The following is a 22,783-nucleotide window of genomic DNA, read 5'->3' on the forward strand; positions in this document are numbered from 1 at the left end:
ACCCATTGCGTTCCGGGCAGGTTTTTAATGCTCATGTTCCCTGCAATTCGACCCGCCAAATCGTTTAGCAACCAGGTGTCCATTTTCCTGTTGGGTTAAACAGAGGCTATAGTGAAGGATTGGCGCCCAGTCAATCCTCCTCGGCCAGGATACGAACCCCAGGTTAAATTGCTGGCGAAGCGCCGGGGGCCAGTGTCTTGCCTCTGCGCCACGGAGACCTCTTAATCTACCGTGATCTACGGCGGATTATCTACTGTAGGTCATTCGCCTTGAGTCATCTACCACAGCTCGTCTACCATAGGCCATCTACTACAGGGTATTGACCTCAACTGGTCTATCAGTGTGAGCGCCAAACTCTGAGGTGCCAGAGTGATTACTCGTCATCAAGGGACCAGGGGTCGGAAAGTGAGTGAAGGTGAGTGATGGTGAGTGTGAACTTGAATGAAAGTGGAGAGTGATGGTGAGTGAGAAGCGTGTGGTGGTGATTGAAGATGAATGTGAGAGGAGTGAGAGGATGAGTGAAGGTGAGTAAAGAAGTACGGAGATGAGAAACGGTGACCGATGATGATTGAAAGTGAGTGAAAGTGAGCAAAGGATAATTATAGCGATTGAAGGTGAGTGAAGGAGAGAGGCTGACATGAGCAGTCATGAGTACCTTCCACCTCGCCTCTCTCATGTGTGTGTGTAGTAACCCGGTCTTGTCTACCTTAACCGGCTCCCGGAGTATTTTGAAGGTCGTGATCATGTCATGTCTGTGCTGATGGGTTTGGGAGTTCTCTGGTGGCTACTGAACTTTATTATACTTCGGGACGTCGAAGGTTCGTTGCCAAAATACTCCAATTTGACCTCCAATTTGGTTTTGTTTACACATGAGGGTACAGGAGTAGAGTTCTGACTCCTGTCTGGAGTAGATTTCTACAGGAGTAGATTTCTAACTCCTGTTAGCAGCTTTCTCTTTCTATAGCTCCTGGTAGGCTCTACCCGCTTGTTTCCCCTGGAACACGGCCAGGCCAAACTGGCTAACAACCAGGTACCCAATTGGTGTGGATGAATAGGGAAGAACAGGTAAGGATTGGCACCCAGTCAATCCTCCCTGGCCTGAACTGGAGTCGAGCCGTAATCGCTGGTCGAGGCGTGAGGCGAGCGTGTTACCGCTACGCCACCATTGATGGATCAATCTTGTAAGCGTTGAACTTTAGGTACCACTTGTTAGAGGGGAGGGGGGACTTGTTAGGACCACTGTAGGACCACTGAGAGCGCCCACGTGGGACTCTATGGGACTTCTTCCCATACAGCTGTAGGACCCCCTCTAATCACGCCATTGCTACTCTGGGCTGTCATCTATTTCTTGGGTGTTCCGTCAGTGACTGGCACACCCGTCACTCCCACCGGTTCCCCCCAGACTGATGTGATCTACTAACCCCCCCTCCCCCCCCCGTGAGGAACCACTGTCGAAGGCTGTAGCGGTTCCAGTTGATCTCTAGCCGTCTATCGTGTCGGTGGGGCAGGATTGGCTGTCTTTGAACTCTGACTGGAGTGTCGTCACTAATAATCTCCAGACATTAAAATAGTTTTATTTGTAAATATCTTTTTACCTTCGTTTTACGTGGTAAATCCGTGTAGTTCACTGGATTGTAATTTAGTTCTGTCTGTCTGTCTCTGTCTGTCTGTCTCTGTCTCTGTCTGTCTCTGCCTATCTGTTTCCCTCTGTATATTTGGTATTATGTCGACTATTTTCCACCTCTTTGGTACTCACTCTTCGCAGTGACTTAGCTACTAGTGCTAACCGGCTGAGAGGACAAGCTCTTGGGCTCACGTCATATCAACATATCTGGTGTCCCTTTTACTTTGCTATTTTCAATGATTTTGTCATATTTTCTGGTCAGGATCTCTACGTCAAGGGTCAAGTTGTGTGTTGAAATCATGGCTCTACAATCAAGACTTGTGTTCACGCAGTGTCGAGTGCTTAGACAAAGATGTCGTCTTGGGTAAATACTGTGAACGTTTGGGCTCACAAGCTCTTACATGCCCACTTTTAGGGACTATCAGCTCCAACGATGTTATTAATATATAGGCAGGACGACAACGTCTCATCCAAGTTGTCTGGGCCATGCACAAACAATAAGGCCACATGAAAGATTAACCCATTTCAACACACAACCAGAAAATGATCAGAGAAATACTAATCAGCAACATCACCTAAAATAATTGATACAAAAAAATAGGTGATTGGATATAGCAGAAGCACTTATCAAACACTCGTCCTATTATGAACAAGCATGACATGGTACACAGCTTCGCTAACGTAGAGCAAGAGAAATAAACGATTGAAAAATCAATGATAGAAACTAAAGCTATAATCCTACAGTTAGAGAGAGAGAAGAATGATGCCTCGCACGCGGAACTGGTACAAAATATGGGAAAAAATTAGTATTTTGGGAGATTAAGAGATGTAAGTAATTATCAACAGAAGGCGCCAAAGAGATGTAAGCATGATAGACAGACTTGCTGGTTGTAGCTGTAGGGTGGGTGAGGTACCTGACTGTCGCACAGGACAGTCAGGTCCCGTCTCTTACACAGGGCCATGGACAGTGCCTGTTGCTTGGTGTTCGAACTGTGCACGAATATACCCGAGAAGAGCAGTGAGGGGTCTGGGGGGTATCGAGCAGGTGCACCTGCCTACAATAGCCATCACCACCCCCCATCACTGGCAGCTGTTTTCCCCTTCCTTCCTTCCTTCCTTCCTTCCTTCCCTCCCCATCACCAGTAGTTATTTCCCCTCCCACCTTCCCATTTCTGACTTTGCTTGCCCCCCCCCCCAAAACGCTCCCCCCCTCTCTTCCTGGTCTGTCCATTTTGGTTCTTTGTCCATCACTCATTCCCCTCCCCTCCCTTACACTGACCCCACACTCCCCTCCCCTCCCTCACACTGACCCCACACTCCCCCCCTCCCTCACACTGACCTCACACTCCCCCCCTCCCTCACACTGACCCCACTCTTCCCCTCCCTCACTGTACTGTACACCACATATGTACGACCAATCCTGGAGTATGCGGCCCCAGCATGGAGCCCGTACCTTGTCAAACACAAGACGAAGCTGGAAAACGTCCAAAGGTATGCCACTAGACTAGTCCCAGAACTAAGAGGCATGAGTTACGAGGAAAGGCTGCGGGAAATGCCCCTTACGACACTGGAAGACAGAAGAGTAAGGGGAGACATGATCACAACCTACAAAATCCTCAGGGGAATCGACCGGGTAAACAAGGATGAACTATTCAACACTGGTGGTACGCGAACAAGGGGACACAGGTGGAAACTTGAGTACCCACATGAGCCACAGAGACGTTAGAAGGTACTTTTTCAGTGTCAGAGTAGTTAACGGATGGAATGCATTAGGCAGTGATGTGGTGGATTCTGACTCCATACCATCCATACACATGGGGCCTCGTAGCCTGGTGGATAGCGCGCAGGACTCGTAATTCTGTGGCGCGGGTTCGATTCCCGCACGAGGCAGAAACAAATGGGCAAAGTTTCTTTCACCCTAAGTGCCCCTGTTACCTAGCAGTAAATAGGTACCTGGGAGTTAGTCAGCTGTCACGGGCTGCTTCCTGGGGTGTGTGTGTGTGTGTGTGGTGTGGGGGGAAAAAAAATAGTTAGTAAACAGTTGATTGACAGTTGAGAGGCGGGCCGAAAGAGCAAAGCTCAACCCCCGCAAAAAACACAACTAGTAAACACAGTTTCAAATGTAGATATGATAGAGCCCAGTAGGCTCAGGAATCTGTACACCAGTTGATTGACAGTTGAGAGGCGGGACCAAAGAGCCAAAGCTCAACCAGGTGAGTACACTGACCACCCCCCCCCTTCCCTCACACTGACCCCCCCCCCCAGCAGGTAAACTGACCCTAGGAGACTAGCTGAAACACCTCAGTAAGAGCACTGGAACACATGCTTTCCAAAGTAAACCAGTTTCCTCAGCTTTCTCATTCTTCGCTCCTCCTCTTGGTCTTCTTCCTCCTCGTCCTCGTGGTCTTCTTCCTCCTCGTCCTCTTCCTCCTCTTCCCTGCAGATCTTCATATATGCAACAATGTTGAAGTATTTCCTCCCACCGGTCATTGATTCCAGCGGCAGATTTGGCCGGCGGGCTGAAGAGCGTGCGGAGGAGTAGGAGTAGGAAGAGAAAAGAGAATAAAGGAGAGGGAGAGAGGTGGGTAAGATCATAAGGGGAGACGCTTGACTTTGTTGGAGATAAATGTATGTTGTAGTGAGTGTAGTCGCTAGATGTCGCAGCTGTAGGTACATGTGTGTGTGTGTACACCTGGGGCCGTCATGGGTAAATATTGGCCAGTCTGGCTACAGCTAGTCTAATTGTTCTGTCTACCTGTCTCTTTCCTCTCTCTCTCTTCTCTCTCTCTCTTTTCTCTCTTTCCTGGTTCCGTCTCGCATTTCATATTTGTATTCGCCGTTTTCAGGACTGTTGCCCCCAGGATCAAGAGACCTAAGCACACGCACACGCGCGCGCGCGCGCGCGCACACACACACACACACACACACACACACACACACACACACACACACACACACACACCAACCGTGTCACATTATCACAACTTCTGCTGGTTATAAGCAAGATGTTTATTACTTGGAACAAAATTCCTTTTTGTAGACTAGTAGTCTACCTGTAGACTAAGGCGTGAGACGGAGAACAGTCTTGGCGTGGTAAAAGGTCCAGTTCCTGCTCCACCCAAGTGTGGATAGTCCTCCACACTAGTACCTCCACCCCCCCCCCCCCACCTGGACGGTAGAGCGACGGTCTCGCTTCATGCAGGTCGGCGTTCAATCCCCCGACCGTCCACAAGGGGTTGGGCACCATTCCTTTCTCCCCGTCCCGTCCCAAATCCTTATCCTGACCCCTTCCCAGTGGTATATAGTCGTATTGGCTTGGCGCTTTCCTCTGATTATTCCCTTCCACCCCACCCACCCCCTTCAGTGTGGAACTCCCTCCACCCCCCCCCCCCCCTCCCTCCCCTTTTATTCACTAGAGAAGTCTCTAGTGAATAATAGGGGACATCCACATGCTTAATGCCTGCACAAACAGTTACGTCGTCACGCTCGGAACGACAGACAAAATACGTAGCATCTGGTGTTGTATATAGGCCTACACTCCGCTCCACGCCCAGTAGGCTCAACAACAAGGCCGTTAAACTGTTCGATTGTTTGAGAGGTTGTCTCGTGCAATAAGCTGCCTTTTAGATAGGTTAGGCGGGTTGATTGGGTTCGTACGATAGGAATAAAACAGTTGTGTTTCTTACGGAGAGGAGGAGGAGGAGGGACGAGGCCGGCCTCCTGAGACACCATTACGTCTCAAGCAACATTTTAATTTCTTGCACAATTTATCATAAATTGTCATTTTAAAATCATTGCAACTATTTTTGTACTGTTTTTAGAGCACATCTTAAGTGTAGTTACTCTGTAGACTTTTTTTTTATTTGCACAACACTTGAATGCGTTTCAAAAGCTCTTTGAAGAGGCCGGAGGTGGAGTTAGACATGCTTGCATGTCTAACTCCATGTCTCATTTCTTGCATGTCTAACTTGCATGTCTAATTTCCTCTGTGGGTAGCAACACTGTGGCGCTGCCACGCAACACTTGCCGCTCCACGGTTGGTGTTTCTTACTGACCACATATACGAACACTGGAGGTGCCTCTTGCCCTCCTGTGGTGACTCTTGCCCTCCTGTGGTGACTCTTGCCCTCCTGTGGTGCCTCTTGCCCTCCTGTGGTGACTCTTGCCCTCCTGTGGTGACTCTTGCCCTCCTGTGGTGACTCTTGCCCTCCTGTGGTGACTCTTGCCCTCCTGTGGTGACTCTTGCCCTCCTGTGGTGACTCTTGCCCTCCTGTGGTGACTCTTGCCCTCCTGTGGTGACTCTTGCCCTCCTGTGGTGACTCTTGCCCTCCTGTGGTGACTCTTGCCCTCCTGTGGTGACTCTTGCCCTCCTGTGGTGACTCTTGCCCTCCTGTGGTGACTCTTGCCCTCCTGTGGTGACTCTTGCCCTCCTGTGGTGACTCTTGCCCTCCTGTGGTGACTCTTGCCCTCCTGTGGTGACTCTTGCCCCCCTGTGGTGACTCTTGCCCTCCTGTGGTGACTCTTGTTGGAGTGAGACCTCTCTTGTTGGGGTGAGACTTCTCTTGTTGGGGTGAGACTTCTCTTGTTGGGGTGAGACTTCTCTTGTTGGGGTGAGACTTCTCTTGTTGGGGTGAGACTTCTCTTGTTGGGGTCAGACTTCTCTTGTTGGGGTGAGACTTCTCTTGTTGGGGTGAGACTTCTCTTGTTGGGGTGAGACCTCTCTTGTTGGGGTGAGACCTCTCTTGTTGGGGTGAGACTTCTCTTGTTGGGGTGAGACTTCTCTTGTTGGGGTGAGACCTCTCTTGTTGGGGTGAGACCTCTCTTGTTGGGGTGAGACTTCTCTTGTTGGGGTGAGACTTCTCTGGTTGGGGTGAGACCTCTCTTGAAGATATCATTGAGCTCTTGGTGGCGCAGGCCCTGCCTATTCTATCCACGGTATATCTTGAGGTTATCTTGAGATGATTTAGGAGTCGGTAAGGAGCAGCTCTGGAGTCGCCCTAATACATTCTAAATTTATTTTTTTTTAAATTACGCTCGGATGAGAAATCACTCAACTCGTGATTCATCTCGTGGGGGTGGGGGGGGGGGAAGAATAATTTGAACTGGAATCTGGCTATTCATGAATCCTTTCCCTCCAATTTCAGCACGTTGTGGCTCGTTCCTTTCAGCACGGTGTGACACAGCCCTACCGGGAAGGTGTGACACAGCCCTACCGGGAAGGTGTGACACAGCCCTACCGGGAAGGTGTGACACAGCCCAACCGGGAAGGTGTGACACAGCCCTACCGGGAAGGTGTGACACAGCCCTACCGGGAAGGTGTGACACAGCCCTACCGGGAAGGTGTGACACAGCCCAACCGGGAAGGTGTGACACAGCCCTACCGGGAAGGTGTGACACAGCCCTACCGGGAAGGTGTGACACAGCCCTACCGGGAAGGTGTGACACAGCCCTACCGGGAAGGTGTGACACAGCCCTACCGGGAAGGTGTGACACAGCCCTACCGGGAAGGTGTGACACAGCCCTACCGGGAAGGTGTGACACAGCCCTACCGGGAAGGTGTGACACAGCCCTACCGGGAAGGTGTGACACAGCCCTACCGGGAAGGTGTGACACAGCCCTACCGGGAAGGTGTGACACAGCCCTACCGGGACGGTGTGACACAGCCCTACCGGGAAGGTGTGACACAGCCCTACCGGGAAGGTGTGACACAGCCCTACCGGGAAGGTGTGACACAGCCCTACCGGGAAGGTGTGACACAGCCCTACCGGGAAGGTGTGACACAGCCCTACCGGGAAGGTGTGACACAGCCCTACCGGGAAGGTGTGACACAGCCCTACCGGGAAGGTGTGACACATTCCAGGTACTTGTCCTCATATCCCCGCTCTTCCTGCCTATCTCCTCATAATTACCTTACTCTCTTCCCATGCCATTTTCATGATATTCATTACATTTCGAGTAATGTGGCACCTTGAACCAGCATTCTAATGATTTCAAATGTTTACTTTAATCCACTCAACCACGATAGGACAAACGATGTTCAACACGGAACTGTTACTAAATTCGCTGGGGAATATATGAAGGCCCCGACTGGTGCCATCTTGAGGTTATCTTGAGATAATTTCGGGGCTTTAGTGTCCCCGCGGCCCGGTCCTCGACCAGGCCTCCAGCTCCAGGAAGCAGCCCGTGACAGCTGACTAACACCCAGATACCTATTTTACTGCTAGGTAACAGGGGCATAGATAGGGTGAAAGAAACTCTGCCCATTGTTTCTCGCCGGCGCCTGGGATCGAACCACAGGATCACAAGTCCAGCGTGCTGTCCGCTCGGCCGACCGGCTCCCCGCTAGAACCGTAACCGGATTTTTTTTTTACGAATAACCCGCCTGCACTCTTTCTTCACATCACTCTTCTCTCCACCTCTCCTCTGGCTCCTTACCTCCTCGTCCTGACCTCTCCCTCTTCCTCCTCCTCCACAAGTGAGACACCCTGTCTTCTATCTTCTCTCCCTCCCTCCCTCCCTCCTTCCATACTTCTCTTTACTCTTGCGCAACAGAACGAGGAATCTTCCTCAATTTGGCCAGAGGTGCTTAGCTTTCTATCCTGCGGCCGAATAAGGGAAAGAGATTGAAGGGGGGGAGGGAGGGAGGGAGATTAGCTAATTAAAACGAGGCATTAAGAGACTGGGATGGGGGGTGGTGGTGGGGGGGGGGGGGGTCGAGGAGGGGGAAGGGTGGTGGGGAGATAAGGGTGGGGGGGGGAGGGAGGCCTGGGGAGATGGATAAGGGGAAGGTATAAGGGATCAGTAGGCATTATCTCTTGCTTCATTATTAACTAAGGTATATTTTTTGTTCGGGAGAGTTGTGATTTTTCTGTGTGTGTGTGTGTGTGTGTGTGTGTGTGTGTGTGTGTGTGTGTGTGTGTGTGTGTGTAAGGTGTATTGTGGCTATATAAAATATATTTGGTGTATATCACGTGTATTGTGTATACAAGGCTGTGTTGTCTGCCTGTATAAGGTTATATAAACATATAGACATATTGGAACACCCCAAACACACCCCTCCCCCTCCCCCCCGCCCCCCGACATCTAGCAGGAGGTACAGGGGTATCGCAAGGTATACCAACGCCCCCCCCCTCCTCCGTTGGGGAGGGGGGGGGTTATAAAGGTATGGTAAGATACACTCTACCTAAGTAATGAGTATCTTCAGGTGAGCAATGGAGGAAGTGGAACAGGTAAGCACCTGAACTAGGTATAGGCTGTAGGGGAGAGTCCCGCTAGGTAAACCACGCCCTTGCCCCTAGCAGCACCTACCCTTACCCAGCAAGTGCTGGTGGGGGGGAGGGGGTGGGGCTGGGGGAGGAAGGGGTGTCGGAATCAAGAGGTGGAGGGAGAGTTGAGGGGGACTTAAAGTCTGCACTTGCAAAATCCCCTTTCTCCCCCTCCCCTCTCTCTTCCCCCCTCTGCCCCCCCTCTCTCTCTCTCTCCCCCCTCTCTCTCTCCCCCCTCTCTCTCCTCCCTCTCTCCCCCCCTCTCCCCCAAACACAACATCAGTGAACTTACAACAATTCCTTTAGAGCACAAATAATCCAGCCTAGTTATAACGTAATCCCGGACCGCGACTAATTAATCCTCACTCGTTACTGTGTAATCCCCTCTCTTGTAATTAATCCTGTCTCGTTACTAAGCACAATAAACAACCTAGCCAGCATTTGCATAGCATAATAACGATAATATTCCCAAGTATCCATGTTCCGGTAATTTATGCAACAGTGTTTTGGTTGTTAAGAGCGGTGATTGAGTGTGTGTGGATGAGGGAGCATGTGGCAGTATGTGGCTGTAGCAATATGTGAATGCGAGAGTGAAAGGAGTCATGATCGCGGCATACAAGATCATCAGTGAAGCGAGGTGGGCAAAACAAATAATGTTCACCTTAAATAGGAACGACGTGAGACGAAACAAGTCGAAAAGTATAGAGAAGGCAGAGAAAATGTTCCCTCGGTATGGGGGGGGGGGGGTTATTGAACAGGCGGAGTGAACGGGTGTCGACCCGGCTTCTGTTCATGAAACAGAACTAGTGAGGCTGAAACCGGTGTGCCAGATAAATGGAAGCTATTGGTCCGGAGGCCCAGAGCTGGAGCTCGGCCCCCCTCACACACACACACACACACACACACACACACACACACACACACACACACGTACGTGTACGTGTACACAACATGAAGCCAGGATGGTCCCACACATGTTTATGGAATATCCATATCTGACACTATGGTGGTGTTTATATACGAGTAGTTGTTATTAATGGCCCTACTGTGGGCATGGTGGTGGTCCATGTTAGTGCTTGAGGGCAGTGTGAGGGGGGGGGGTCCATGTTAGTGCTTGAGGGCAGTGTGAGGGGGTCCATGTTAGTGCTTGAGGGCAGTGTGAGGGGGTCCATGTTAGTGCTTGAGGGCAGTGTGAGGGGGGTCCATGTTAGTGCTTGAGGGCAGTGTGAGGGGGTCCATGTTAGTGCTTGAGGGCAGTGTGAGGGGGTCCATGTTAGTGCTTGAGGGCAGTGTGAGGGGGGGGTCCATGTTAGTGCTTGAGGGCAGTGTGAGGGGGGGGGTCCATGTTAGTGCTTGAGGGCAGTGTAAGGGGGGGTCCATGTTAGTGCTTGAGGGCAGTGTGAGGGGGTCCATGTTAGTGCTTGAGGGCAGTGTGAGGGGGTCCATGTTAGTGCTTGAGGGCAGTGTGAGGGGGGTCCATGTTAGTGCTTGAGGGCAGTGTGAGGGGGGGTCCATGTTAGTGCTTGAGGGCAGTGTGAGGGGGGGTCCATGTTAGTGCTTGAGGGCAGTGTGAGGGGGGGTCCATGTTAGTGCTTGAGGGCAGTGTGAGGGGGGTCCATGTTAGTGCTTGAGGGCAGTGTGAGGGGGTCCATGTTAGTGCTTGAGGGCAGTGTGAGGGGGTCCATGTTAGTGCTTGAGGGCAGTGTGAGGGGTCCATGTTAGTGCTTGAGGGCAGTGTGAGGGGGTCCATGTTAGTGCTTGAGGGCAGTGTGAAGGAGGTGACAGGTGAACTCTGAACATTGATGTGTGTGGTTGACTTACTCCGTTACAACCAAAATATTGTCCGTGGGTTGCCGTGGTCCGTGGGTTGTCACGGTCCGTGGGTTGTCACGGTCCGTGGGTTGTCACGGTCCGTGGGTTGTCACGGTCCGTGGGTTGCCACGGTCCGTGGGTTGCCACGGTCCGTGGGTTGCCACGGTCCGTGGGTTGCCACGGTCCGTGGGTTGCCACGGTCCGTGGGTTGCCACGGTCCGTGGGTTGCCGGGGTCCGTGGGTTGCCGTGGTCCGTGGGTTGCCGTGGTCCGTGGGTTGCCGTGGTCCGTGGGTTGCCGTGGTCCGTGGGTTGCCGTGATCCGTGGGTTGCCACGGTCCGTGGGTTGCCACGGTCCGTGGGCTGCCACGGTCCGTGGGTTGCCACGGTCCGTGGGCTGCCACGGTCCGTGGGTTGCCACGGTCCGTGGGTTGCCACGGTCCGTGGGTTGCCACGGTCCGTGGGTTGCCGTGGTCCGTGGGTTGCCGTGGTCCGTGGGTTGCCGTGGTCCATGGGTTGCCATGGTCCGTGGGTTGCCGTGGTCCGTACGCCAAGCCCCTGAAACAATAATCCAGTAGTAAATAAGAAATTAAGTGAAGCTGATTGATTCTACAAATCTCCTCGGCCCCCTCCCCCCCTCCCTCGTCCCAATCCCTTCTCTTCGTCTGTTCAATACCTTTCATCTCTCTCTCTCTCTCTCCCTCTCTCTGTCTCTCCCTCTCTGGTGTTGTGGCAGCCGTCAGCGGTATAGTCATGCAGGCAGCAGCAGCAGCTGAGGTGAATGACCGCTGCATGGCGCTCAGGTGAGTGAATGCACGGTGGGGTAGGGGGAGTGTGTGTGGGGGAGGGGGCTGTGGGGGGAGAGGGAGTGTGTGGGGGAGGGGAGGGGGAGTGTGTGGGGAGAGGGGTGTGTATGTAGGGGGAGAGGGAGTGTGTTGGTGGGGGAGGGGAAAGTGTGTGTATGGAAGAGAGGGAAGTGTGTGTGTGAAGTAGTGAGAGAAAATGTGATTGTAAGTCTGGTATTATGATAAAATGAGTCAAGTGAGTACACTCATTCACTCACCTATTCGGTCCTCACCCTATTTTCCTCTATGCACCAATCTATTGCGACTGAGATCTTACGTGTGGGCGTGTTCTCCCGAGTCTGATACGAAGAACCTGTATCACTCCTCGTGGCACGTGACTACCACCTTCTGAGACGAGGCCCTGTTCCTTAGCTCACAATTTTGTTCCTGTCCCTTAAGGAATGGATGCAGTTTTGGAGATATTCTATTCCATCATTACTGTCACACTTTAAGAGTTGAGTTGAACCTTTGCAGTCATCCGCACTCTAGGGGTTTTGCACCCAACAGGTAGGCCTTACCCGCCAAACACACACCGAAACTACGACGTTGGTACAACATTCGAACAAGTTTTAACACTTAACCAGTTATAACAACCAACATACCAAGTTGTAACAACGTTCTAATACGTTATAAACACGTTAAGCCAAGATGTAACAGCTTTATTACAAGTTGTAACAAGCGGAAAATAGACAGTTTCGGTTTGTGTTTCCAGGGGTAGTCTACCAGTCTACCAGTGGCAGTCTAGCGTGCCCGAGGGAACTGGCACTGTCAAAACTGGTGTAAAGCTCTTCCCCCTGAATGATATCACGACTGGTTCCCGGGAATTGGGCGCAACCGCTCTGCAATCTCTTGCAACACAATCAGAGGAGTGACGCATTTCCAAACGGGTTAGTCTCCCTCTTAAGGCCTTAATGGCGGTGATTTATTTGGGTAAGGTAGGAGGCCCGTGACCTCTGGGGCCCCCACAGCTCAACCTGACCCCCCACAGCGACCCCCACAGCTCAACGTGACCCCACACAACTCAACCTGACCCCCCACAGCGACCCCCACAGCTCAACGTGACCCCCCACTGCTCCCTTAACACCCACTCTGGATTTTCATTGTAATAGAAAGTTTAAATCCTGAGATATTTATCTCGGGAATCTATTATATGATATGATGAGTTTATATATATCAGGATATATATAATCCTAATATATACTCTCGATATGCACTCTAGATATAAATGTTATATAGACTATGATATAATAGACTCCTGTGAAGGTGTCCAACAAGGTGATCCCTTAACCCCCTCCTGTTCTGCTTTAGCTATCAAAGAGGTCACTGATAGTGTGACAAGCGAGCTAAATATCTGGTACCTGGATGATGGCACTCTCGCCGGCACCCAGGATACCATTTTGGAGGATATAAGGAAAATCCAGGAGTAAGGAGCAGCCTTGTCGATGCTTCCAAATGTGAAATACTCTCCCGTAACCCAGACATCACTGGCCAAATAAACACTGTTTTTCCGGACATTCTCGTTGTCGAGCCACCTGACTGCACCCTCCTGGAGGGGCCCCCCATTGGCCCGCAAGCAACTGTGGTGGTCCTGGATGTTCAGAATCATGGGTGTAATAAGGATGCAGGACAGGATTGACAACATTGATGCCCCATGATGCTCTCTTCCATATCACAAGATACCTAGCTGTTTCTAAGCCGACTTACTTGATGGGGTTGTTCTCCACCCTACAGTAGCCTCCTAACCTTCCTCCAGTTCATGCTGGAGAAAGTCCTGAACACCCCCGTTGAACGACTCTCAACGGGAGCAACCAACCCTCCCAAATTGTAAGTTTCTGTGACGTAGGTGGCTGCACAGCATCCTAGATTGCTCTACCAACCTTCCTTTTCTCCTATGCATCGAACGACTTTGTAAGAAAAGAACCTCTGGATGATTCGGCAAGGATACACGATCCTGCCTTCATTGACTGTTCAAAACAATCCTTTGTGGATTGTTTTGAACAACTGAACAACTGAAACACAAAACCACAAACAGTCCAGCTGGAACAGCCCAGTAGTGGGGAAAAAATAGCTGATGCCGTCGTCAGTGCTGCAACATCAGATCAGAAGAAAGCCCACGGAAGATCAGTGAGTGCCCCCCATGCAGGGGACTTTCTTTTGGCAGTACCCAACAGGCACGCGTCTAGGGGGCCAGAATCCCTCAGTGTAGCAGGGGCCCTCCGCCTTGGTGCCCAAATTCACACTCAATACAAGTGCATTTGCAATAGAATGGCAGTAGACCAATATGGACTGCATGGGTTGCATCAAATGCTGCCATGCAGGAAAATATATACGAGGGGAACTGCGAGTGATGTCATACCAGCATCCGTCTGGGTTTCCAAATCCAGTGTACTTTGTCGTCTTCGACTGTGTTTTGTCTGTGTCCTGTATGTGTCTGTGTCCTGTATGTGTCTGTGTCCTGTATGTGTCTGTGTCCTGTATGTGTCTGTGTCCTGTATGTGTCTGTGTCCTGTATGTGTCTGTGTCCTGTATGTGTCTGTGTCCTGTATGTGTCTGTGTCCTGTATGTGTCTGTGTCCTGTATGTGTCTGTGTCCTGTATGTGTCATGTGTTTATGGCCCGTCTCTGTGGTCTACGTATGGTTCGCCTCTGTCAGAGTTCCAAGTCGCATTTTCGAGTCATATTCGAATTCTTAAACGTAAATGATAATCTTTTGAAGTGCTACAAAAAGTGATTTGAACACTCGTGATCAAACGAGTGTTCAAATAAGAAATAATTCATTTCGGGCCATTAGCTAAATAAAAACAAGCCCGAAAATAATTAAATCGGACTAGATTGTTAACTGCAGGCTCATCTATTCGTTTGCCTTGTTCGGGTTGAATGTAGACACAGTAGTCGCTTCTGTATATATTTATTGAGTGAGGCAAACAGGTGTATAACTGGCCAGCCGAGGTCCACCTACTCTGGGTCTGTGAGGATGACTGAGGCTGCTGGGAGCATGCTTGATGCTCCTCTGTCTGGCATGACGTCAGAGGCCTACTTGCCTGTGATTGGTTACATTTCAACTGACAGAATTTGAGTATAACACCGCTCGGACACGCTACCAAGTCGACGTCCCTTGTCGACAAGCTCTGGCTAGCTATATAGTTACAATGATACTGAAAGGACCTCGGTGGCATACAATAATGGCTTACATGTGAAATTTGCATAATAAAACATTGAAAGAAGATCAGGTGTGCGTAATACAAACAACTCGGCATATATGCACCAAAAAAAAAAAAATTCATCATAATAGGTGAAAATCATGGTAACAATGCTTTGATTAAATCAGAGTATTAAGAACATGTGTATGTCTACTGATCAGATATGAACAATACAACCCAAGGTATTGCCTAAACAAAATTATTAACATGTGTCAATGGCATGTGCTTGAAAACCATACAAAATTAAACAATTATTACATTAATAGAACAAAGTTCTGACCTAACAACCACAATTGAATTTCAAGATAGATAATTTTTTTTTTTTTTCTCTTTTTTTTTTTTTTTTTCGAAATATACAATATATTTACAAGACCAATGTACAATATATATAATGTGCAATATATTTACAAGCATATACAAGACCTGGATCAAGAAGACTAACATCTGCGTGATAGCAGTCAGGATTCACTGGCCACAATGTGGTTGCTAGAACAATAATAACTCTTATGACAAGCACTGTAAAAATACAAATGGTAGTAGACTTAACAATGGCATCTAATTCATAACAAAATAAAGTTGAGAAAAACTATACATTATATATAATGGTAATAATAAGACACATGTGGTAGAAATACTGCAATTGAGTTTTTTTTTTTTTTTTCAAAACAAACAGAATAACTACAGAGTGCATTCAATTATAAATTCTGCGGATATCTACACCTAGCTCATCCAGAGCAATATACAACTCTGGCTCTGACTGAAGGTCCGGAACAGATGAAACTTCATGTGACAAACTATCATCTTGAGAGATATCCTCGTTAACATCTAGCCAATGGACATGTGGTGAGTGCACGGTTGAAACGAGAGGTCTAGATCTAAGATTATAATTGCTAGTATGGGGTTGCTGAACATCAAGTGGTCTGTCAACCACAGAAGGTGGTGTCCGAGTAGGAGTATCTGTCTGGGTAAGTTCATTGTCATCTTCCTCATCAGTCTCGTCAACAGTCATTTTAGCTAACTTCATGTGGTCTAAATGCTCATTTATATACTCTCCTGTTAACAAGTTCTTAAGTCTGTATTTGTTACCTTTAATAAGCTCGATTACCTTATATGGACCCAAAAATTTCTTAGTTAACTTGTACATAGGACCAGACCTGTGTTGGTTAAGTATCATTACTACAGATCCAATAGTTATTTTATTGGGTTTAGCTCGTGCATTCCTTGCTAGAGTGAACTCGGCTGTTGCTTTGGACAGTTGTTCTCGTATTTTCTTGAATACTAATTGCATTTGTCTACGCTTCACTTGAACAAAATCATCTACGTTATATAAGGGAGTAGGAGGTACGTTAATCAATTCATTAGGGAGGATCTTATCTGTACCATAAAGAATAGCGTGAGGTGTGTCACCAGTAGAAACATTAATTGAAGAATTTATAGCACACTGAATTAAGGGTATAAAATCATCCCAATTGTTGTTATCAAAATTCAACGTGACTCTCAAGGCATCTAACACTTTCCTGTTAGTACGTTCAGCTAGTCCATTACTTGCCGGATGATAAGGCATGATGCTACATTTTTTGATGTTATATAAATCACACAAGCTAGTTAGAATACTATTACTGAATTCCGGACCATTATCTGAAAGGATTACTTTAGGCATACTATATCTACAAATTATTTGGTCATGGAATGCGCTGGCTATGGTTTCTGCTGTTTTGTTCGGGATAGGAACTAGTTCGCAAAACCGTGAAAAATTATCGACCATTACAAGCAAATGTTTGTTCCCTTTCTCTGTTTCCGCAAAATTTGTCAATAAATCCATCGATATTCGTTCCCAAGGAGCTTTAGTTGCTGGGTACACCTGAATTGGATTAGGTCCTGAAACAAGTCCCTTGTGCTGTAAACAAGTTAAACATCTGTCAACATAATGAGCAATCTCCTTAGCCATTTTTGGCCAAAAATATTTCAATCGACCTTGTTGGAGTGTACGATCCTTTCCTGGATGTGCACTTGCAGGAGCATCATGGATAATTTTTAACACAGTTGGTACCAAGACAGCTGGAACAACTAACTGACAACATTTCCTCGGGGCTGTCCCTAGCTTTACTACTCTACACAGTAAATTGTCCAACATAACTAGTTCTTTCAATGGTACTGGCGGTTTATGAATCGGGCGAGTGTCTTGCTTAGTCAAAAATTTAATGACGGGTGCCCATATGGGGTCTTGTCTTTGTTCCGTTTCTACTACTGTAGCATCTAATGCTGGGTAATTTAACTGAATCGCAGCTACGTGTCGAGAAAACGCATCCGCTACAACATTTTGCTTTCCTGGAATATATCCAAATGTGGGATTGAATTCTTGAATTGTGAGCAAATATCTAGCAAACTTTCCAACTGGATTCTTATTTTTGAACAAGGGAATTAATGGTTGGTGATCTGTAAGAACATGAACTGGGTAATTATAAATTGTATCCTTGAAATGTTTAAGTGCCCAAACAACTGCCAAGGCTTCTCGTTCTGTTGCACTATAATTTTTCTCTTCTTTGGATAATGTGCGGCTAGCATAAGCTATTGCGTGATCTCTGTGACCTTCTGTTTGAAGTAATGCAGCACCTAGACCTATGTCACTAGCATCTGTAACCAACGTAAAAGGTTTAGAAAAATCTGGATACCTAAGGACAGGTGACGAAATCAAGGCTGCTTTGAGTTTTTTGAATGACTGATCCTGGGCCTCTCCCCAAACAAAGGGTTCATCTTTTCTTTGCAACTTGTAAAGCGGAGCGGCTATAATAGAGAATCCAGCAATAAATGAACGATAAAATCCTACAAGACCTGTGAACTGTCTTACGGCTTCTGCGGTACGAGGTGTTGGAAAATCACGGGCAGCAATAATTTTTGATTCATTCAATGTAATACCTGAAGGTGTAACTGTATGACCTAGGAAATTAATCTTTTGCTTTAAAAATGAACATTTTGCAAGCTTTATTTTTAAATTAGCTTCAGCGAGCTTTGCAAGTACTTTCTCAAGGTTCTGGAAATGAGTCTGAACATCTTGCGACATGATTATGAGATCATCAAGGTAAACTAGAAGCGTACTTCCTATCAATCTACGAAATAGATTTGTCATGAGCCGTGAAAAGGTTATTGGACTACTACGCAAACCAAACGGCATTCTTTTGAAATGAAAATGACCATTGGGAGTACTAAAGGCTGTCAATTGTTTACTTTCCTCATCAAGGGGGATTTGCCAGAATCCCTGCAACAAATCTAACGTTGAGAATACTTTGTTTCGACCAATACTTTGCAACAAATCATTTAGAACTGGAAGTGGGAAACGATCAGGTATTGTTACTCTGTTAAGCTTGCGATAATCGATTACAGGTCTCCAAGTCCCATCTCGCTTTGGTACAAGAATCAATGGAGCGTTCCATGGCGAATTACTCGATTCAATTACATCACTCTGTAACATTTCTTCTACAAGTCTATCTGCTTCTGCTCTCTGAGAATGGGGAAGTCGGTAAGCTGGTACATAAATAGGCGTAGTTCCTTGTTCAAGGGGAATTTTATGTGTAATGAGAGGAGTGAGACCTAATTTTTCTCCTGGTAGAGCAACAACAGCTCTATTCTTGTTCAAAATTTTCAAAAGCTGAGCCACAGAGTCAGGAAAATCAGTAGGACTGAGGTGTTGCGCTTGCACCTCTGGCTGAGATCCCTGTTCTCCTGGTGTGAGTGTACAAACAGTATGATCCATGGAGACATCATCCACAACTCGCACCGGTAACGAGTAATGGGCAAAATCTACAACATGGGTACCAGACTGGAGATGGATATCGGCATTACTTGTGTTCGCGATAAAAAGTGAGACAGTACCATCCTGCACTGTGTGCCAGGAGGGTTCAACAAATGTACCATTCACTTTACATGTTTCACTTTCCGCAATCACATCCGACAACTCAGGCACTCCCTGAACCTTAACTCTTATTCTGGTGAGAGAATGAGGGTGTAGCACAGTGTCAGTAGCCGTGGAACCACTGACTTCAGAGATGGAAGCTGCCAGGCGAGCGAGACAACGAGAATCCGTTAGGGCGTCCCCTTCCAGAAAGTCCCGATACTCATTCTCCTTAACAACTGTACAACTACTATGCTTCAATCGAGTGCCTGTTTTCTCGGGTATGCTACCACGACAATGATCTGACAAACCTACGCTAGCAAGGCGGGTGTCAACAAAATTAACATAATCTGATTGAAGGTTGAACTCGTGGCCCTGTCGGTACATGCTACACAAGGGTATGACATGGTCTTTGATACTTATGTTCCAACGATGGGGAAACAATGCAATATTTTCATCAATCATGGTGTACAGACCTAAGAGAATGTCTCCAGGAAAATGAATAATGTCAACAACTAAACATGTTATAGACAATGTGACATCATTGAACTTGAGTGGGAGGTCAATTTCACCCTGAACTTTTACTTTATTTCCTGAAATACCACTTAGAAAAGGTATGTGTGACTGTTTTAAAATAGTAGGGTGCTTACTTTCAATGTCTCTAAGAGCTGAGGGCTTGACAATATTAATTTTTGCACCTGAGTCAAGAAAAACTTTTAAAACTCTACCATGTACAATGGCTGATACAAGGGGACCATCACTTGAGACTGGACAAGTTACTATTTTTGACTTATGTTGTCTGGGATATCTGCGTCTTGTTTGTGTCAAATTTACTGTGGATCCGTCAACATCTACAACTGGTCTAGAGTCAGTGTCCTCCTCTGTCAAGTGTCCAAATCTATTTTGGGTAACTACTGAATACACAGGGAGGGCACTAGGATTGGCTAGCTTGAATTGGTTAGCGGATGGCCTTGGGGGTTTCCCGACGACATGGAGTGAACATTCTGAGCTCCAGCATTCTGTGACTGAGCATTATAATTTGAAGTTGCATTATAGCTGGGCTGGGAGTTGTAATTACGAGAGTTCTGATAATGTCTTGGACGCTGTGAGCCTCGCCAAGACTGACCATGGGAGTTACGAGGTGGAGATGTCCTTTGCCTAGCTCTACAATCCGCAGTGTGGTGACCAACTTGTTTATGGTACGTGCAATATGGAAGCCTAGAATGATTAGATTGATGAGGGGGCCGAGAGAATTGTCTAGGAGGTGATGATCTAGGGGCGGACCAACAGTCCCTTGCAAGGTGGTTACTCTTACCACAATGCCAACATGAGGGAGTGGATGGTTGTGGACTATGGCGTTTCGGCATTTTATGAGGCGGCGAATTTGACTGGGGGCTACGAGCATGGGTACGCTTCTGCGACCAAGAGTTTTGAGAATTTGTGGGAGGATGCTGAGAGCTTGTGACTACATTTACAGCATCAGAGGGTGGCAACAGTTGAGCACTTCGGGGAGCTAGTTTATCTGCGGCATTGTTAATAGCCTCAAATACTTCACCAATTTCATGTTTAACACCAAAATTTTGTTGCTCAACGATTGGTTTTGTATGCTCGGGGGCAAAATGCATTAAAGTACCAAATGCTATCATTTTGGCCATAGCCTCAGGGGACAGATTATTGTCTTTATCTAACCAAGTTGAATTATTCATAGCAGAAACTAAGGCATACAGATACTGATCGAGACGGCTAGTAAACGCATTAAACGATTCACCAGGCTGCATGGTGGCATTGGCAATTTTCTTGACTAACCTATATGGGTCAAGGTCTCCTTTATTAACAAAGCGACGGCGAAAGAAATCCTTAAATTCAGGCCAAGACTGAAGGCTAACAATGGCTTTCTCATCAACAACAAAACGTGCATCACCTTTGGTTGTGTCCACGGCTGACCGTGCAATTGCTAAGTATTCGGCATCAGTAGGCTTAGAAAAACGTGCAACTGTTTTCGCTTCAACCTTACTAAACCATGATTCTAATAAACGCGATTCCCCAGCAAAAAGAGGAATAGCCATTTCCTGAGCTGATCTCTGGCCATTGGGACGAGCAACTGTTCCCATTGATTCTGAAGGGGTTTCAACAGTGGTAGGCATTGTCACAGCCGTGGAAGTAATATTTGAACGCAGATTATAATTAAGTGCACCTGGCATCAGAAATAGTATACACAAAAATAAACACAAAAAATATCAACTTGGCTAAAGTAAAAATGGCAGAAATAAAATTATTAAATTGGGCTAGGCAAGAAAATAATCAAGAACAAGCAATTGTAAACTAAATTTAGCAATCTTTCATTAAAAAAATGACTGGAATTAGATGTATGTAAATTAATTAAACCAGACTAAGCACAGCAATTTAGAATAAAAACTGGGAAATGCAATTGCAAAATTTCATTAAAAAGATTCAACACAACAAGTGGCAATGCAAGAAATATGGATGTAGCACATAAACTGGACACAGGAATGTATATAACTCCTATGGTAAAAGTTTAAAATAAAATGCTTAAAGGATAAATTTCAAGTTAGGTCTGGAGAAATTAAAAAAAATTATATTGCACAAATCCTTAACTGCTACTAAAACAAGGATTTCTTAATTCACTGGAATTTGAATTTACCAATAACACTCTAGGAGAACAATTAAAATTCAATGAAATTACTGTAAGAAGCAGGAATGTTGAAATCACACAGGAAAACTGTGGGGAGTGCAGTACTGAACCAGCTCCAATATTTAACAAGTCACTGAATGGTTAATTCACAGGATATTATGGGAATTATTACATAAGTCACTTTTTAACACTTGGCACGTTGTTCTCAACTAGCAATTACTTATCTCAGGGTTGTAATTTATGAGGATCACCAGTAGCCAAAGTAGGAGAAGCGTCGTGAAGATCTGAAGAGGCCCATGTGAGGCGTGTTTACAAACTGGATGCGACGGCAGCGCTCCTGGCGGCGGTGGCGCGAGACTCAGGGACCCCACACTGTTCACGCTAGAAGCACGAAGATAAATTCTGACGACGACAATATTGCGACGATGGAATAACCAGTTGATACTTGCGACGATGGCTGACGACGATTGCAGTAGCTTGCACCCTCACGAAGCTTGATACTGTCAGCTTGGGTGGCGGTGGTGGTGGTGGTGGGTGTAATAGGTGGTTCCCACGTGGTGGCGCGAGGTTCAAAAATGGCTGGCGCGGGAAGCTTCCTTCCTCCTCACTGATGAGTGAGCGTTCTCACAGGAAAATATTGACCCTTACTTCTAAAACGTTAGCCTGGAGTAGTGGTTGATGGCAGGACCCCGGTCTGGCACAATATTTGATGCGTGGGTGGCAGGATGGCGGCTTATGGCGGTGGCGGTGGCGGCTGGAACACGAGGCGATGCTGGGTACTTGAACTTTTCTTTCCAGAAAAAAATTTCTGGATCCCACTGCTGCTACCAGTATTCGTTTGCCTTGTTCGGGTTGAATGTAGACACAGTAGTCGCTTCTGTATATATTTATTGAGTGAGGCAAACAGGTGTATAACTGGCCAGCCGAGGTCCACCTACTCTGGGTCTGTGAGGATGACTGAGGCTGCTGGGAGCATGCTTGATGCTCCTCTGTCTGGCATGACGTCAGAGGCCTACTTGCCTGTGATTGGTTACATTTCAACTGACAGAATTTGAGTATAACACATCTCCGTAGTACGTCCCGTCGGAGGATTCGAACCCAGGCCTCCAAGTATTTCCTCATGAACAGCACTGATACCATGACCACTGCACTAGCGATCTCTAGTGCAGTGGTCACGGGACACCAGGTGAGTGTTCATGCGTATGAGGCGATGGTTGAAGCAGAAGTGTTGCTTGCAGTAGCAACAGCAACAGCAGCAACAGCAGCAGCGGCAGCAACAACAGCAGCAGCAGCAGCAGCAGCAGCAGCAGCAGCAGCAGCAGCAGCAGCAGCAGCAGCAGCAGCAGCAGCAGCAGCAGCAGCAAGGGACCAACAGGGGTGGCATGTTGGAACTTGAGGAACTTCAACAATAGTCCTCCCGGCAACGCCAAAAGCTTACCCATTAAAGCAGGTTTTTTCATTGGAACTAAAAGCAATAAAAAGTAATGAGCTGGAAAAG

The 22,783-nt window shown here is 47.4% G+C and overlaps 1 protein-coding gene across 1 annotated transcript; it reads left to right on the forward strand.

Annotated features, from left to right (window-relative positions):
- The first annotated feature begins 457 nt into the window (after window positions 1-457).
- Window positions 458-22,697, forward strand: LOC138369201 (uncharacterized). Its single transcript, XM_069332139.1, has 5 exons — window positions 458-524; window positions 1,887-2,059; window positions 6,769-7,484; window positions 22,360-22,471; window positions 22,527-22,697. Exons 1-5 carry the CDS (start codon window positions 458-460, stop codon window positions 22,695-22,697), a joined length of 1,239 nt encoding a protein of 412 aa, XP_069188240.1.
- The last annotated feature ends 86 nt before the right edge of the window (window positions 22,698-22,783 follow it).

The sequence above is a fragment of the Procambarus clarkii genome, chromosome 27, assembly GCF_040958095.1.
Source record: "Procambarus clarkii isolate CNS0578487 chromosome 27, FALCON_Pclarkii_2.0, whole genome shotgun sequence".
Lineage (NCBI taxonomy): Eukaryota > Metazoa > Arthropoda > Malacostraca > Decapoda > Cambaridae > Procambarus > Procambarus clarkii.

Bases quoted from the DNA above. Each gene is read 5' to 3' on its own strand.
- LOC138369201 (XM_069332139.1), top strand. From the start codon at position 458: ATGGTGAGTGAGAAGCGTGTGGTGGTGATTGAAGATGAATGTGAGAGG. The intron at 525-1,886 runs GTGAGTAAAGAA...TTTTCTGGTCAG, and splicing joins GAGTGAGAGGATGAGTGAAG to GATCTCTACGTCAAGGGTCA. The intron at 22,472-22,526 runs GTGAGTGTTCAT...TGCTTGCAGTAG, and splicing joins CAGTGGTCACGGGACACCAG to CAACAGCAACAGCAGCAACA.